At 37.3% G+C, this 19,613-nt stretch overlaps 1 protein-coding gene across 2 annotated transcripts in view; it reads right to left on the minus strand.

Annotated features, from left to right (window-relative positions):
• The window catches only part of Gfral (GDNF family receptor alpha like), a 49,427-nt gene extending 43,820 nt beyond the window's left edge, over window positions 1-5,607 (minus strand). For both annotated transcript variants that reach the window (XM_048424109.3, XM_085688527.2), the window contains exons 1-2: window positions 5,586-5,607; window positions 1,032-1,166 (exon numbers count right to left, since the gene is read on the minus strand). In XM_048424109.3, the coding sequence (XP_048280066.3) occupies window positions 1,032-1,166; window positions 5,586-5,607 (157 nt within the window). The remainder of the gene's footprint in view (window positions 1-1,031; window positions 1,167-5,585) is intronic.
• Between the last annotated feature and the right edge of the window lie 14,006 nt (window positions 5,608-19,613).

The raw sequence follows: 19,613 nt of genomic DNA on the forward strand, positions 1-19,613 counted from the left end.
AGTCTGCCCCAGTAGACTGCAGTCAGCCCCAGTAGATCCCAGATAGTTCCAGCAGATACATCTATATCACAGTTCCTGCATCTGTGGCTCAGGGAGCTTCATGTGGGAGGAGAGCAGAAAGATTGCAAGAGTCAGAATACCAGGAAGTCTATTGTGGAAAAGATTAGAAGCAACTTTTTAAACAAAATATTTGTGTGTGTGTGTGTGTGTGTGTGTGTGTATGTGTGTTCACCCATAGAATGCTTCCCAAACTACTTTAAAGCTTTCTGTGTTTTAAATGATGCTCTCCACACGCTTGCTGTTCAATAATTTTCATACTGATTTTATATGGGGTGACTGGTGTGCAGTTTAGTCTCAGTTATCCTGTCAGTTTAACTATTTTGTTTGCTCTTTTGTTGTAACCTATTTTATTGTATTTCTTACTAAAACTATATTAAAATATATGCAAGTGGTTCTAAACTTTTTTATGAAAAGTTAAAGTTCTCCTAACACTTAGCATTTTATGAATAATAAATAAGCCATTTATAATTATCAGTATCTCTTCTGGTTAAAAATTAATTTGCCTCTAACCAAAAATGTTTTTTCATTAAAACATAATTGAATTATTTATTTGTATACTTGGGTACTTTTCTCCCCACTTCACATATAAAATAATTATTCAAATATTATCATAATGTATTGCAAATAACTCATTTATTTGTTAACATATTAAATAACTTTTGATTTATGGCATATTAAGTATAATATTTTAATACAACATTTAATGTTTTCTAGTCAAGTAGGCATTTCATCATCAAAACAAGTAAGGGTTTTTTTTTGTCATCTTCTGAACTCATCTTAAAATATTTTATTCTGAGCAAATGTGTGAGCACTGGGTTAGATAGTTGTCACTTTCCTATGGGTGTCACTATTTCTGTTCTCTCTCCCAGGCAGGGAAGAGAAGTCATCTACAATATCCTGTGGAACCCTTCGAGCTCTTCTGACGGAGACACTAGCATGGTTAGAACTGGACTTCATACACTAGGCTTTACCTGGAACAATGCAGGTGTCTTCCATTGATCTCCATGACTGCTCACAGCCGTTCGTATCAATCAAGCATTGCTGCCTTAAATGTGCACAGTCATTTGTCTGGGAAGAGGATTCATTTTCTGAGCTTAGCCTCGCAACTTTAACAACAGCAGCAGCACAAGAAGAAAACAACAACATGTTCGCAGGGTTACAGTTTGGTGTCCAAATTTGAATTCCCTCAAATCTAAGCTATTGACAGCAAAAGACAAAATTATGGGCAATACTATATGGCAGAACTATTAGGAGGCTGAAATAAATTTTCTTCCCCACTCCCCATAGTTCTGTATTTCTCTACTGTAAATAGGTAATTTTCATTAATTGCTTTAATTATCATACAGTGTAATGGATTTCATTGTGACATTTTCATACATACGTATGCTTGTATCTTAGTCTTATTTGACTCTGTATGGCTTCTCCCTTATCCTCCTCCTCCCGCCACATGGTCCCTCTGTTTGATAACATGTTCAGTCCCCTTAAGTCATCAAGGAAGTACAAATGCATAATTCATTGGTGCTGCATCTCACATCAGGCAGGATGGCTTTTGTCAAGAAAACAAACAACAAATGGTGGTGAGAACGTGAAGAAAGATCCTTACACACTCTTGGCAGGAGTGTGGAAATTGGTGTGGAAAATTCTCAAAATCCTGAAGATAGATGGAGCGCTAGCATTCTTGGGCCTCTACCCAAAGAATTCTAATCCCACAGAGCACAGATATACTTACACGTCCTTACTTGTTGCTGCGCTGTGGTAAGATTATTAGACAAGGTCTATGATTTCCCAGCTCTGCATTCTTACTTTCTATTTGCTTTTTGACTTCTGATTTTTTTTATTCATTTTGTTTCATCAAAAACACTTCTAAAAACAGATTTATGTCAATTTATGTGTACGTGCACTTAAATTGCATTGTACGTGTGGGGGGGGTGCCCATGGAGGCCAGAAGAGGGAATCAGATCTCCTGGAGCTGATTTTTAAAGTGATTGCAATCTGCCAAACATGGGCATAGGGAACCCAACTTGTATACCTGGGAAGAGCAACAAGCATTCTTAACTTCTGAGCCATCTTTCCAGTCCCTAAACCACTTTTAACAAATTTCTTTTATCACTCCCTTAACATCACACATGACACTTTAAGACTTTGTCTCATCTGTCAGTGTCTGGTCACTTGGGTGATTTGTTTGCCTAGAGTCTCCCACTTCCTCTAGAAATGGTCTCTTCTAGATCTCTTGATGATTCACCACCTTATACCATCCGCTGAGACCTGTCATCCCCTTAGTGCTCAGTTAAAATATATTTTCATGTTATGTTCTGCTTCCAGAACTTTCTTGGTTTTATTCATACTCTTCAGGGAGAATCCTCTTTCTCTCATGGCTTGATATAAAAATCTAGACTAAAGATTCTCAAATATATGATTTAATGCTAATAGTTTCAATACGAAGCCTAGATAAAGAGTATTTCCTGTATAGGCAGGCTGTAGACAAGACTCCCGACTCAGATTTCTTTAACCTTATCCTTTCCATCAATCCTCTATGGTGAATTCCTGCACTTCATCAACAGTGGCACTGATAGGATAGGCATCCAAACAATTCATGAAAGATGCCTTAATGTATCCCCAACTTCATGCCCCATATCCCTCTCCCTGCAAAGTTTGTGCCTCTGCACTTTGAACATCTTTCCCTGGCTAATTGCCTGCTCTCTGGATTTGTTTGACTCAGAACAGTCCTTTATGTTACCTTATGTATGGAATACACTTTTAGCACTGCCATTTCTTTGTTTAGTCTCTTTGGGTGGTTCCTCATGACATGATTTTCATATTCTTTATCACACGCAACCCAGACATCATAAAACCTTCTGCAGTGGTCCAAGCTGCCTTTCCTCTTTGCAGTTTACCCTCTGACCTCTAGTGAGCAATCTAATTCTTGTCCTCTGGGATAACATGTTGTCCTTTAAAACTGATTGTGATCATTATCCATGTTATGGAAAACTCTGAAGTTTCTACTTTTTTTTCTATCACCAAAATGAGCACGCACCCCTATTTTGTCTCCCTGGAAGCTTAGAAATCCCAAAAGTGTAGAATTTCTTGCCCTGCACTGTGTGTTCATGGGCCTCTCTACAACACTATGTTCTCTAGGTTTACTAGACAGGTAATAGGGTCTATTATACAACCATTCAGGGTTGTATTCTCAACATACAGATGCATTTTACAGGCATTCAATTAGTATATATTGATTTACATCAGTTTAGCTCTTAACAGATGAGGTATATATAAATAACTAAAAAATCATTCAGGTATTTACAAGTTATTTTCAGGAAAGTTTTCGGAAAGCAATCAAGAAAATAGCAATCCTAATTTAGGTATTTTACAATTAAATCAATTTCTTTTATCAAACATGTAAAACAGATACTTGCCTTTTCAATAAATGCAAAAATATAAGAATTTGAGTAGAGTCAGATATGTGAACTACAAGCTTTGCTTGAGTCAAGGCGTCTACCTATTTCACAAGAGGGGATTAATTGTGATTCTCTGTGGCAATATAGTGTTATAACGTATAAAGTAAATTTCTTTTGTGTTACCTCTTTGCAACCCTCGTTTTCTAAGAATCCAAGAAAACTAATTGGGCCCCATATAATTCTTCCTGAGTTTCTACACTAAGAGGGTAGGCTCATGTGTTTAGCTCAGAGTCCCCAAAGCTGATATTGCAGTCATGTTGGCACATATGACCAACTCAGTTAGGAAACTCATATTTGCCTGCATGTCACCCTCCCCAGGTCCTCTTTGTAGTGATCCTATGTGATCTCGTCCCCAAATGTGTTTTATGTCTTTCTCCTTTTTAACTACTTTTTGAGTATTCCACTTGAATTTTGCACCATTTTCTATCCTTAAATGATGTACCTAATGGACTAAAGAAATCATCTCAATAATTTGACCCAGAAGAATTCAAAGCCCAGCTTTCTCTTCCCATATTCTGCCTATTCCTGGCTATGATTTACAGCTTGATATTTGAAATGGGATTTGTTAAAAATTCTACGATGTTAAAATAAAAAAAAGTCATGTTAAAAGTAGTAAGACAAAGAATGTTGTAAAGTATATTATTACCCTCTTAAGGATGTATACAGTTCATTAACAAATTCATCATTTCTCCTATAGTTTTGGGCAACAGGACTTTGTTTTATCATAACACGTAATTATATAATACAGAACAAGAGCTGGGATGTATAGAGAAATATTCAGTCATAAACAGCAATTTCCTTTTCTCACACAACCTAGTTTCTGTGTTAATTTGGAAGTAAAAGATGACAGCAAAATAAATAAATAAATAAATAAATAAATAAATAAATAAAAGATGACAGCAAATGACAATAGCCTTTTCAGCCGAAGCCTTGAGGAAGAAGGGACATGGTTTGTGTGATCTGATACTTTGCTACAAATTTGAAGCTACTAGAGTTTTCTATATAACGAAGCTATAAATACTAGAAACTAATAAAGAAATAAGGAAACATTATAGGAAGAAGAAGAAGCAAAGCCTCTCAACACAAGAATTTCCATGGAGAGATTGAAAATGTACAAATGATCCTTTACTTCCCGGCTAATTTTCTTGAAATTGATTTATTTTGCTCTCCCTTTCTTTTTAATGTAATTTGGTATAGCTTACATTATTTTCTGGCTCTTATTTAGACCCATTCATCAACAACTATAGTTATAGCAAAGAAAATATTCCAGTTTATTTATTAATATCCAGTATAATCATAATTATTCCCTCATTCTGAAATTAATACATAAATGCTAACATATCCTGAAGAAAATATTAATCTTCATCAATCACGTATCTACCAAGTAGATTTTTGTGGGCTCTATATTAAGGGAAAATTATTTGGACCAACCTCTTACAATGCCCCAATGCAAGAAACTTGAGCCCACATTTTACCTATAGGCCATAAATGTTACTCAAAAGACAGAGCATTTAATACAGAGTTCAGCAGCTTTGCTCACCTCAGCTGATCCTGGTTATTAAGGTTGAAAATTAGAGGGAAAATTTATGTTGCTCTCTCTCTCTGTTTCTCTGTCTCTGTTTCTCTCTCTCTCTCTCTCTCTCTCTCTCTCTCTCTCTCTCTCTCTCTCCTTTGAATCTGCTTTTAAAGCTAAATAGAAAAATAAAACTTTGTCATCTTTAACTTATGAGTATATACTGGATAGGTGTATTTTTCAAAGGTTCTTGCACATATAGAAAATAGATCTTAATAAGTGGTTCAAAATCATCTAGGCCATTTTACTTACAAGAAGGAGCAATGTCCTGGAGCAATGAAATGCTCCTGTTTTGTATTTTCCATAGAGTTGGAAACAAATGACTGCAGGTAAATGAACATTTCTCAAAAGCAGTAAATAACATCAAAGCATACGTTGGTAATATAATTGGCATTTCTTATGGCTGTTTTCATAAGCTTAACCTAGATCGGACAGCGTTCAGTTTACCAAGAGTTGATATTGCAATAAATTCAGGCCTAGGCGCCCAGCTCACTTACCCAGGAAGATGAACACTATCATGTTGGACAACTTTGCTGTTCACCTGGGAGAAGGGCAGAAGTGCTGACTCCAACCAACTTTCCAACTGAAATTTCCGAAATAAGGTTTCTGTTTCTGCTCTTGCTTCCTAAGAGCACCACCAGTCAGAGTCAGCTTCTGATGTCACCATTTCCTCACCAATTTGTTCTGAGCTGTGAACTTTCCTAATTATATTAGAATTCAATTGTTCTCCTCAGTGTGTGAACCCAGGATATTAAGCTTCCACAAAAGCTTGCAAACCGATTAACAGGGGAAATGATGCATTCTCTGCACAAGGACTAGAATTCTAAGCTGTGCTTCCTGGATATAACAGTCTTCCAAGACATTTGATCATGGGTAGCCCCTACTCGTGAATATGTCTCATTAAGTCAATTTCTTATAATTTCAGGACATAGAAAATGAGAAATGGCGTAAACAACCCATGAAAATATTGTAAATCCAAGATGCATTCAAATGTGAGACAGATATGTCTCATGTTTGCAAATGTTTCAAACCCCAAGACGACTAAAAACTATGTCACTTCTGTGGCATGTCCCCATTTCTTCAAAACCCAGCCACAGTGTGGAAAAAGAGTCCTTTCAGAGAAGCATAAATCCTCCACAGGAAGCTAACTATTCACCACATCGTCAGTTATTCCTCACTTTAATCTACAACTTCCTTGAAATTGAGTGACGCGTATTACCCTGATCTCTTTTAATATCTATGTTTAGTAAACTTAAAGTATTACCTTTGGCGAGAAATTAACAAAAAGAGAGGGGCAAATGAAAGAGGGGCATCAGTGTTCCCACTGCCTCGTAATTTACTCTTTTTTATTACATTCTGTTAATGTTCATTTTACATTATGGAGAAATCAGATTCTATTTTCAGAATGCATACAGTTTACTAAAACCCAATGAACTGAAATTAAAACACTATAAATTATCTCTGTAGATTTAAGTAAACGACTTAATATCAGACATTACTTCTCTGAAAATGGATTGATTACATCATGGTTATAAATCATATTATGTTTGTATGTAGGTTTTGTAAAACAGAAGTCTGCTAATGGCAATATTACACCCAGTGATTTATTTGATAGGAGAAATATAGTTCCATAAAAATTAATCTCCTCTCTTTTTGAGTGCATGAATTAAATCAGAGGGGACAAATCTCAAGGATACACAAAATATAGCAGTGACTCTCATGTGTAGCCTCCAGAATCAGGATACATAATTCACTGCAGTGTTCTGGAGGAGGCAACTGCAAAATTTTGCTGAGTTCCAACGGGGAATAGACCTAGACCCCACCTCCTGATGGAAAAGTACCAACACACCATCGTGAACACAGCATATGAAATGGGATATATCTTGGTGAGGTAATAGCTGAAAGGTCAAACTTAGCATATAGATTTCTTATTGACTCATGTTGTCTCATTCTGTTATGTTATTATACTTTAATATAAATTCTAATATAATTTTCATCACTTTCCTGCTGGTTTCAGTACCTTCCTCTCATCTTGATCACATGTTAGACAATTGTTCACATTTTACATTCTGGTACCCATTTCTTATGATCCTCAAATACATTTAAAAAACAAACAAAAAAACAAACGACCTTTAAGTTTAATTATTTTTGTGTTACCACGCTGGAGAAAATAGCATTACTTAATTGACTGACTGTCTTAAGCAGGATTCCCTAGAATAACTAAACTTACAGAATCTCTCTATATATGTATAGGAAGAGGATTTATTAGAATGCTTTACAGGTTGTGGTCCAGTTAACCCAACAATGACTGTCATGGAAGGTCTCTTGGACTTTTACATATCACATAGATGCTTAGTCTTTTAGGATAGATGTCTCAGCTGGTCTTGAGTATACACTGGGATCCTAAAGAAGTAGGCTGTAAGGCCAGTGAAGAATGGGCATGCCAGGAAGAGTAAGAGCAAGCAGGAAAATATAATAAGCTTCCTTCTTTCATGTCCTTATATAGGCTTCCAGCAAATAGTGTGGACCAGATTAGACGTGAGTCTTCCACTTCAAAAGATCTGAATTAAAGGTGTATTTTCTCACTTCAAAAATCTGTATTAGAAGTGGATCTTCCCATATCAAACTAAGCAAAAATTCCTTGTAGGTATATCCTTCTAGTTTGGGATTTTTGTTAATTACAGGTGAACTCAAATTGATAAGAACAAATAGCAACCACACTGGCTTTATTTGTAATCACATTATTTTAATGTCTGCCCTCTACCAGGGCTTTAGACATCATCAGTAGTACTTTCTCCACTCTACTCTCCTGGATGGCACCCACAACATTCACATGAAATTGGAATCTGTTCTGTGTAGCTCTCGCCAAATGACAAACACCTGGCTTCTTGCTACAGAAAATTTTAAGTTTTCTCACCACGCCCCCAAGTCTTTAATTTCTAAAATAAATATTCAGATCTTTGATCACAGAAATAAGAACATAATTCTACGTGTTTTTCTTGTTTGTATGTATAGCTGTTTTCCGTATTCTGATTTTAGCGTGCTGTTTCTCTGATTCTTCCAGCATCCCTCACTGTCTCCCTCACTCATCATCATCTCTCTCTCTTTCCCTATTGCTGTGTTCTGTCTGCCTTTTATGCCACCCTCTATTCACAATATCTCCCACTCTCGTCCCATCTTCTTCCTTCCCATTCCATGTACATACATGTATACACCCCCAGGGATTGCACCTAAGGGAAATTATTGAACTATGCCTCCAGCTTCCACTCCTTACATTATTTTGAGCTGTGGACAAGTGAGATGGCTCAGAGGTTTAAGGCACTTAAAGCCAATCCTGATGACCAAGGTCAATCCCAGGGACCCACGTGGTAGGAGATGAAAACTGAATCAAACAAGTTGTGTCCTCACCTCTACACATGTGCACTCATACAAAGCAGCAATAATAATAATAATAATAATAATAATAATGCAATATAAGTTATTTTGAATTAATGCCACTTAGTTTTTTATTTTGTTTTAAATCAAATATCTTTTAAAAGCATGCATTTTCCCTACTGTCAGAGTTTAGGGATCCCTACAGAAGAGGAGATTGAAAGAGTGTAATAGCCAGAGCGTATGGAGAACAGCAAGAGAACAAGGCCCTTAAAATAAACACGATCAAAGCTCACATGAATTCAGAGGCTGAAGCAGTATATTCAGGGCCTGCATGGGTCTGCACCAGGTCCTCTGAATATAGATTATGACTTTCAGTTCAGTGTGTTTATATGATTCTTAAGAGTGTGAATGAGTGGGTATCTGATTCTTGTGTCTTTTCTTGGGCTCTTTTCCTTCTGTTGATTTGTCTTATCCAACTTTAATGTGATAGTTTTTGTTTTATCTCATTATATTTTATTTTGTTATATTTTATTATTATCTATTTGAAGTCCATTCTTTTCTAAAGAGAGACAGAAATGGAGTGGATATGGTTGGAAGAGAAGGTGGGGAGGATCTAGGAGGGGTAGAGGAAGGATAACCTGTAATCAAAACATATTATGGGAAAAAGAATCTATTTTAATTAAAGGAAAAAACACATTCTCAGATAACCCTCCAAAATAGTAATCATAAGTGAGAAAATGTATTAGAATCTGAGTGAACGCATCTCTTTATGCTACTAGATAGAAAAGATGCACACAGGTTGGGTATCTCTGAACAGAGCTTGTCAATTGACCTTTGGTTTTAAAAGTCAAGTGATAAAAGCAACTCTTAGCAAACAAACAAAAAAAAGTTTTTAAGTTTTGAGCTAAAATATTCATACTATTATTATTTGTGTATACTATTAACTATAGTGGTCTGAGACATTTGGTTTATGCTGCAACATTTACTTTTCCAAAGTGCTTTATGATGTGGAAACTTTTATTTTTGTGATTGGGGAACAGGATGCTTGCCTAACGTGCAAGTATATGGATCTTAGTTTGGATCCCCAGTGCCCAAGTAAATGTCGGTAACAGTGGAGCCCACTTGTAACCTCAGGTGCAGTGGAAACAGCAGTTACCTGGAGCTAACTGGCCAGCCAGTCAGATGGGCTTGTTGAATGCCAGGCTAAGTGATAGGCCTTTTTTCACCTGAAGAAGATACTTGAGGTGGATCTCTGACCTCTTCCATCCATACACTCAAGCATGTCATGTACAGCTGCACACACATGTCTAACCTTCACCAACATAAGTAGCACACTGTACACACACACACACATACTCAAACACGCAAAGAAATTATTATTTTCCTAAGATTAGGAAAATGATATGGAATTGAACAGATATGGAACATAAGCAACTTTCCAAGGTCACAATGAGATTAATCTATAGTTGATCACAATCATTGTAGAACATTGCTTCTATTTATGAGCTAACATTAGTCATTTAGCATTAAAATGGCTGATCACATCTCTGTCTGCATTCATCAAGGATTACTGGATGACCAAATAAATTAACAACTTTTGTAAATATTTCAACATCTTAAGAACAAAATATATTCTACACAGATGAGTCATATATAAATATGAATAGATTTATACACATGTAATTACTTAAGTTTCCTATATAACATTTGAATTTTACACAGTTGTTTTATATTTACAGTGTCTATATTTTGTTAATATATTCTCAAATTTGTAGAAGTTTATGACTTTGGGTTGCACATTTAATCCTGGCCTAATGCTCCCTTCTCACGTTTTTACCTCATTTTTACTTTGCCTAACTAACACTAGCTATACTTTTGTTTGTACATGGTCAGAGTATCTTTGCTTATAATTTTAATTTAGAATTTTTCTTACTAACTTAAATATACTTGTTATAAACTATTGGTAACTAGAATTTTAGTATGGTTGGTCAACTACTTGGTCTTATTATAATATATATTTGTTTTGATGCTTTTGTTGCCATTTTCTTATACATGATAGTTTTCTTCAAATTATTGCTTTTTATTATTTATTTTTATTTGTTTAGTTATCCTGTGTAGGTATATGCACGAGAATGCATGTCTTAAGGAAGACCACTAGCATTACACTCCCTGGAGCTGGAATTACAGGCATTATGAGTTGACATATGGGTGGGTGCTGGTAACAGAATTTGGGTCCTCTCAAAGGGTTCTTAAAAGCTGAATCATTTCTCCAGTCCTTGAGTTACTTCTGTCACTCAGATATCTACTTTTCTGACAACTTTCCTGAACTTTCAATCTATCAAGTATTTTAACACCCACTTTAATCCTGCAGAAGTGTTGATTTTCCCGTGGATATCTAGGAGACTTTTCTCCCCAAATCTCACTTGAGGTATCAGTTAAACACTTTGTACTGTGGCCTCACTGACAGTTGAAGCAAGTGGTCCCTATCTCCACAAAGGTACTGAAAAGTGCAAACATAGATGTTCTGGTCTCCTCCTCCTCCTCCTCCTCCTCCTATTCCTCCTCCTCATTTTTCTTCTCCTACTTCTACTTAGCAGATATAGCTTCAATAACACTTTGGGTAGTCTCAAACCTGAGAACTTTCTCTAATCTTGTGACTGCAACGGAAGGCCCGAATCACCTGCAGACTGTGAAGACACAGCCCCTTTTCTGGACCCTGTGTGAAAGGTGAATAGACTCCAGCTTCCTTAAGACATTCACTCTACTTTGTATTCTGCATTTAAAGTGAATCCTATCCAGTAAATAATGAATTTCAGTTTGAAGTTGTGAATCTGGATATCAAGATTTGCTGCTGCTTACTCATTGTCTTTGTTTTCTACTGTTTTTAGAACTTGTTAGAGCAGTATTTAGTAGTACTTTTAACAATATTCCTGAAAAGCATTCTTTTAGATTGATTGACTGTCTCAAATTGTCAACCTTTCTGGATCCGTTGCCCACAGTTTCTTTTTCCACTTATACACAAAATCTAAGAAGGGTTTAGGATTATAAGGTAGGATATACAGTGTGATGTAAACATGTCAGCAGACCGGAAGGTGCACTGTTACAAGTTGCCCTGCTAAAGAGCTTCAGAGACTTAACCTGGGGACAGATTTTGATGTAAGAGGCTCCTCAATGAGAACTCACGGAAATGTGTCTGTCTTCCTCTTGCTGATAGTAATATACCAAAACACTCCTAGGAGATAGAAAAGGGGAGGAGAGAGACCAAGAGACCCAGAGAGAGACAGAGAGGGAGATGATGCAGAGACACAGACACAGAGAAAAAGACACATACCGAGAAACAGAGAGAGAGAGAGAGAGAGAAAGAGAGAGAGAGATAATAAGAGAGTCTCATCCACTACACTGCTGTAGAAACACCACTATTACTGAGAGCAACTTGCAGAGCAGGCAGCTGTGGATCAGGTGCTAGCATATTTCGGCTATAAGATTTGCAAACTGGCTAGTTTCTGGTGATTGTGTCAGCACACGATAGAAAAAGGTTAGGTTGTATTACAATTGGAGAAAAGATGAGAAAGGAAGTTTGATGGAGTGAACTTCTACCTGAGCTCATAACTCAGCCTCACTGTCCACACAGGAAGAAAGCAAGCTGTTAACAAGAATGACAAATGTGTGAATGCGTTTGAAGTTCTTGGCGCTCTCAGCTCTTGTAGGAGCACTTTTGCTAAAGTGGATCATAGCCAGGACTCATTGCAAACACAATATGACTGCTCGTATACCCCAAATTAAATTACCTAGACGAAATTTGTATTTTTCAACCTTGTTGCCACTGACTTGTTTTAGATGCAAATTGTATTTGTTAAGGAGGCTACAGAGATTGCTCAATGGTTAAGAGCACTGATGGCTCACACAGAGGACCAGGTATTATGGCAATTTATAGGGATCAGCTACACTAGTTCTAGGGATTACGATGTCCTCTTCTGGTCTCACATGTGGTGCACAGACATACATTCAGGCAAAACACTCATGAAAAAAGAAAAAAAATACACAAATACACACACACACACACACACACATATGGAGAGAGAGAGAGAGAGAGAGAGAGAGAGAGAGAGAGAGAGAGAGAGAGAAGAATAAGCCATTTCATGGAAACCTATCTGATACCTAATCAATAAAGCAACGTCAGGTCTCGAACTCATGGGTGACATGGCTTTTATTAAGCTCTCTAGAATGCAATTCTACCTTAACAATCCTTTGGTTGTTTATCACTTATTTCATTGCATGACTTTCAAATTTGCTTTTGCTGCCCATTAGTTTTTACATACCCAACGCTATTTCCGGCTAGAGCCTGGTTTCTCTTTAAGTTATGTGCAACTCCTGGCAATAGGATCAGTTCTTCTTCACGATGTCAATGTGTTGCTTCTGCCCAGACCAGCCTACCTTACATCTGCTGGTAAGCTCAAAGGAAGCATTTCTACGCAGAATAGGAAAGTTTCCCCTCTTTAATCTCTGACAAGAAAAACTTGATTTAGCTTCAAATATTCTTTTGCATTGGGTGGATATGGGTGAGACTTGAACCCTCTTGATCATACATCTTTTCATATAATATCTAGCTAAATAGGAAACACTACTTTTTGTTGTTAACTACCTAATTTTATTTTGATGCCCTGATAAAACGCTCTAACCAAAGCAACTTGGAGAGAAAGGGGAATTCTTAGCTTAAGCAGAGCAAGAGCTCAAGGCTGGAATTTGAAGCCTAAGTCATTGAGGATACTGTTTGCTGGCTCACTCTGGCTTGCTTGCTGGCTCATGCTCTTCAACATTCTTATACGATCCAGGATGATCTGCCTAGGGATTATACTTCCCATGGTAGTCTAGGACTCTGTAAAATGAAGCCAATCCAAACAATCCATCGCAGGCATGTCCACAGACCAACCTGATAAAGACATTTACTCAATCAGGATACATTTTTTTTAAGTAATTGAAGTTAACCGTAGTGAACACTACCAAGGGTGGCTAGAGTAATTGTTCAGTGGTTAAGACTTGATGCTTTTCCAAAAGACCCAAGTTTGGTTTCCAGCACCCATATTAGGTGTCTTACAACCACCAATAACTCCAACTCTAGGGGATCTGATGCTCTCTTCTGACCTCTGTTGGAACCCAAACACAGGTCCATACACATGTAGACACAGACACATATGTAGAAATAGAAAGAAATCTTTAAAATAATGCTAGTAGGACATTGACCTCATCTCCCCTTGTCCCTAAGAATTGCAAAATTCAATAAAGTGAAATGCAGTGCAGAGATCTTGTCACTTCCTTAGTTAATCAGGAAAGGGATTTTTAGATTTCCTGAGAGGCCCTGTGCTAGGCACTGGTTGGCACAAGAATCATTCGAATAGAATGTGGCACCTCTCTGCAGGTAACTATACCTCAGTAGGAAAGAAAAACATGTGATCAAATCGAACTCTCTGAATGTGGCTGACAATGAGGGCTGACTGAGAAGCCAATGATAATGACACTTCATGTACTTGATTTTGATTCTACTTCATATATTGGCTTTTTGGGGGCCTAGTCTGTTTGGATGCACACCTTCCTAGTCATGGATGGAGGAGGGGCCTTGGACTTTCCACAGGGCAGGGCACCCTGACTTCTCTTAGCACTGGAGAGCGAGGGGGAGGGAGAGGGGAAAGGGGAGAGAAACAGGAGGATGAGAGGAGGTGGAAATTTTTAATAAAGAAAGAAAGAAAGAAATAAAAAGAGGGAAAAACGGCCCAGTTCTACACTGACTTGGGGAGAAAATTGGTGCTATGATGTGCTTAAAGGACACAGGACACCAAAGAGATCAATGATGTTGTAACATTAAAAGATGATTTTACATTTTTCAAAATGCTTACTTGTTAATCTTAAGAAAATCCTGTTTTAGATTCTTGTCTTGTTGCTTTCTTTTCCTGATATACCTTCCTGATGGACATAACTTATGGGAGAAGGGGCTTTTTTGGCATGAAGTTTAAGATTACAGTGTATTATGGTGGAAGAAGTGAAAGCACCAGGAACTTGAAGCAGCGGGCTCCATCCACAAGAACAGAGAACAATGAGTGTGTGCTGTTTCTCAGTCCCCTTTCTCTGGAAATACAGTTCTGTATCATTCCATGCTGTCATCCAGAATGGATAGATCTTCTCAAATCAGTTAACAAAATTAAGGCAGTTTCCCAGAGACCCAACTTTCAGATTATTCAATTTGACAGTTAACACTAACCATTATAATAACTGAGATGTACATCAAAATTTGGGGAAAAAACACTTAAGAAATAAAAAAATAGATCTGAAATTTCAAAAATGGTTTATGGGAAATATTTCCAAGTAAAAATTATCCTTCTGCTCTATCATGGTGTATAGAGTTACCTGATCACATCTGGGAGTCCTGAGATACATAAACCAAAGCAATTCACACTTCCAACGAGGCCTGGACAAAAATAACCTATCCTATCCTTGGAATTGGATCTGACCAATCTTATCTGCACAGGTCATACTCTTTGAGACTGAGACCCTAAATCTCCATTTGTATTTACCCATATCTTAAAAGATAAAGTCTTATGTCTATAATACAGGCTTAGTAACTTTAAAAAGAAATTATTTTCTGAAACTACATGTATGTAAATACAGTGAATTTACCTCTCAGTTTCACAGTTTAACATTCATCTCTTTAAATTTTCAGTACATTTTAATTCTTGGGTTTCTACATGACTTCATTTATTTATTAAAATATAATTTTAGTATCAAATGCAATCTAAAAATAAAATAGCATGAAATGGAAGAAGATAGCAAAGAAAGCTATTATGAGAAAGTGAAGAGCTGAATGAAAATTATTATACATACCATATACATTTTATATATTTACAAATGTGGGATTAAGTAGCCTACAGATCTCCTGTTTTATTCCAGCCCTAAGAATGTTTCCTTAGAATGTTGTTATGGTGTCAAAATACATACAAAATAAACACACACACACACACACACACACACCCACACACACACACACACATACACACACACACACACACACACACTTCTTCTGTAATAGAAGACAGTTTGTCCTGTGGTTAATAGTAGGATGAATTCTAAAATACCTGAAGAGTCATAAAAGAGCTGCTTACCCCAAAGAAAATCCTCTAACGATGCCATTTTCTGTGCTAGGTCTTGAGATGACAAAGGACAGAAATAAGTTCTTTAAGTTTTTTGTATCTACAGTAAACTTCTGAAAGACTAGCTGGAAATCCATTGCAAACTTAGCCCCATGTGACACCATTTGATCTTGGTTGAAAGTTTCCTTTTGACTTATAATTTTAAAATAAACTATATTAAGTCGAAAATTTATAGTGGAAAGAACAGCTGTGAATATGAATATGAGACTAGAATGTGGCCACATGACTAAAGAAGGGCAGAGCTGTATTATTTAGGTAATGCAGAAGTGAGAGTATTTCCTGGCCATTATGAAACCAAACAAGGAAAGGACTAGAAAGAAACCCTTTCAACTCCACTTAGACATGGGAAGGGAGCTCCATAGATATTCTCCTTGAGATAGAATGGAATATGTTCTAAAATAAATGAGGAAATTGTTGGCTCCCTTGAGGCAAACATACGGGCAAAGTGAGAGAGAAAGGATGGGAAAATATCTACAGAGCTAATGGAAATGAGGAACAAGCCGGTATAGCTCTTACAGTATTTGATAAAAAAGATATTGAATACAGAAAAATTTTTGTTTCCAAGGAAGAAAGGATTGCAATTCTGCCTGACAGACTGAGATGGCCTGGTGTATTCCTGGTTATCAACATTCTCATGCAGCATGGGATTTTAGCTGGTGAATATTCACAAAGTGGGGAAAGCAGGACACATGCACTGCAATCTCAGTCACCCAAATGTATGTACTCTTGTAGGATCTAGGACACATCAAGTTGAGCTTGAAACTGGGTGACTTTGTTCTTGGCTTCTTCTGTTTTGTTTCTTGTAATACACATACTAAATAAATAAATAAAAGCATCCTTTAAAGGCTAAAAAAATGCAAAGATTCATTAAAGAAGAAATAGGCTGTAAACTTACACCCCCCTTTAAAAGAGAAAATCAGAAAGAGATGGATAAATTCCTAAGCACATTTGATCTCCTGAAATTAAATCAAGAAGACATAAACAGCTCAAATAGGTCCTCAACAAGCAATGGGACAGATAATTAGATGTCACAGCATAAAGGAAATGACAATACCAGATGGATTCACTGCTTCTTACCCTCAGGAAACTTTTTAAAAAGCGCCATGGTCAACACTTTTCAGAGCTGGCAAGAATTAGTCTCTATTATTTTCTTCCTGATATAATCCCAGGTGATCAGATCAGATCCACAATATGCATATGAGCAATACTAAATGAACTCAGCAACATATATATGTAACAATAATAAGAAAAGAATAAGAGGTCATAAATTTAAACATTGGAAAGGGAGTGATGGAAATATAGATTCACACACTAAATTAATGGTCTAATATAAGTTATAAGAGTTAATCAGAAGCCTGAGCTAATGGGACAATCAGTTTATAATTGAGCTTGGGAAGTAATTCTAGACAGAAAAGAATAGAGTAAAGCATGGCTTCTTGGTAGCAGCAATTTCTTGGATATGCTCTGCTTGCTAGAGGTAAGCACTCTCATTTAAGAGAGGCTTCCTGACTCAGCTTTAGTTGCAAAATACTGTAGCTCTTTAAGAGGTCCTGTCATGAAACACTTCAATGGTGTTGATAAAAGCTGACTGCATGCCTTTTGGTTTTCAGCAATAGCAGGAAAAAAGCAGCACCATTTTAAGATGCCAGCTTTCTGGTCCAACCTACCAGTGCAAACTCTGACTCTTTGAGGCAGGAGGTCTGGCTACAGAGATAGCACCTGAGTGTTGCTTGTGGACACACTGTTGCAGCTTGCTTGCTGGCAAGAACCTTGAAACAGCATAGAGTTGTGGCAATAAACATGGTTCCAGATAGCTAAGGATGGGATGGATCTAGCCGTCAAAGCCACGGTTTTAATCCTCTCCATATTATTTAGTAAATTATAGACTCACTTGGTCAAGAGAAAGAGAGACACAGTAAAGAGAGATTAAAAGAAGAAGAAAATCTCTAAATGGTTACAGTATGTTAAAAAACATTTGTAAGCTTGAGAGAGTAAATAAAAAGGCTAAAGTCCTTAAAATAAAAAAGAAAGTAGTTGGATGTAGTGGTGCACACCTTTTAATCCCAACACTTAGGAGACAGAGGCAGACAGACCTCTGTGAGTTCAAGGTGTGTTGGCACACATCTTTAATCCCAGCACTTGGGAGGCAGAGACAGGTGGATCTCTGTGAGTTCAAGGACAGTCTGGTCTACAGAGTGAGTTTCAGGACAAAGATACACAGAAAACCTGTCTCAAAAAACCAAAAATTAAAAATAAAAGGAATAGAGGTTAAAATAAAGCCACATACAGATGAAAAATGCACAGATGTCTGGATACTGTATGTTATTATGTTCTCTTTGAGTTGTTTGAATGCTGAGGAAGGAGAACAGCTTCTAAAATATATTTGTTTATCAATGCTGCTAAATTAATCCAAGATAGGTATTTTGAAAATACCTTGATTTCAAAATTGAAATCAAAGGGTATGTTACTTTGGAGAAGAGGTTTTGCTTTTGTTTCCACAGAAAATGAGAGGCTATGGATTCATTCTGAGTTAAGAAAAATCAGGTTTGATCAAGGAAGACCACCTGAGAAATCTCTGGTAGGAAGAGATGGCCTAGATGTCAGAGTTTTACATTCAGAAGAGATTCAAGATGTTGCCTGAGATGATCAAGACTCACAGGATATTCCATTCAGGACTTGATCATAATTATAAATTATCTTTAGGTCCGCATAAGATTATCAGCACCCCCAACCAGTAGGAAGTAGCCTGGAGAACCATGCCCACATTCTCAAAAAATGGAGTATGGATGTGTAGGTACACAGGTCTTCCCCCCTTTCGTTCTTGGTGATTTGCAGGGCCGTTTTACCTCTGGCTCCGTGGCTATTCTGCTCTTGCACTGGCCTGAGGGTTTAGCTTAAGAAAGAATTTGGCCCTCTTTTGTTATGGTAATTCCACCTGTAAACAAGGTTTCAGCCACAGGCCTCAGGTGTCTGCCACCACAGCTGCTTCTGGCCTTGGGCACTGGGCACCTGTCATCCTCTTCCACTGCTCCTGATGGGAGGGGGCTTTGCTCTTTTGCCCTCTAGCCCCCTAGTATATATACCCGACTTGAGTTTAATAAAGTTGCCATTTACTCTTTGGTGAATGAGCAAGGTCTTTTTGTATCTGTGTGTTTCAACCCTTAGGATATTCATCCATTCTCGTGGGCTTGGTTTGGGAAAGTGCATGCCTGTTCCGAGGTCTGGGTATTCACAGAAAAGTGCAGGCAACATGGATGATCTTGTTTTTTGTTTTAAAAAAGAGGGGGAAGTGGTGCAGGACAATTGTCTATATTCTGTCAATTATCTTTTAAATAAACACTGACTGGCCAGTAGCCAGGCAGGATGTATAGGCAGGACAACCAGACAGGATATAGAGGTGGGTCAATGAGAGCAGGGTAATTCTGGGAAGTGGGAAGCTTCCTCTGCTGTCCTACCCAGACACAGAAGAAGGAAGAAGTGACCTGCCCCACTGAAAAAGGTACTGAGCCATGTGGCTAACATATACTAGAATAATGGTCTAATATAAGTTATAAGAGTTAATAAGAAGCCTGAGCTAATGGGCCAATCATTTTATAATTAATATAGACTTCTGTGTGATTTCTTTGGAACTTGATTGCAGTAACTTGGCAGGACAGAAACCCCATCAACATGAAATTCATAAAAATTAAATAAAAATAAATTAAAATTAAGAAATGAGTACAATTTTAAAAAAGAACCCTTCCAAAAAGAGGGAAGGAACACTCTTAAACAAATTCTTCAAAGCCAGTATTGCTCAAACCAAAACTGGAGAAGGGCACAACAAAATAACAAAACTTACAATCCAGTTTCTCTGATGAACACAGATGAAGAACTTCAGAATAAAATATCTGGAAACTGAACTCAAGAACACATTATAACTGTACTTCACCAACACATTGGGTTCACCCCAGA

Source organism: Myodes glareolus, chromosome 4 (assembly GCF_982192425.1).
Source record: "Myodes glareolus chromosome 4, mMyoGla1.1, whole genome shotgun sequence".
In the NCBI taxonomy this organism is placed as follows: domain Eukaryota; kingdom Metazoa; phylum Chordata; class Mammalia; order Rodentia; family Cricetidae; genus Myodes; species Myodes glareolus.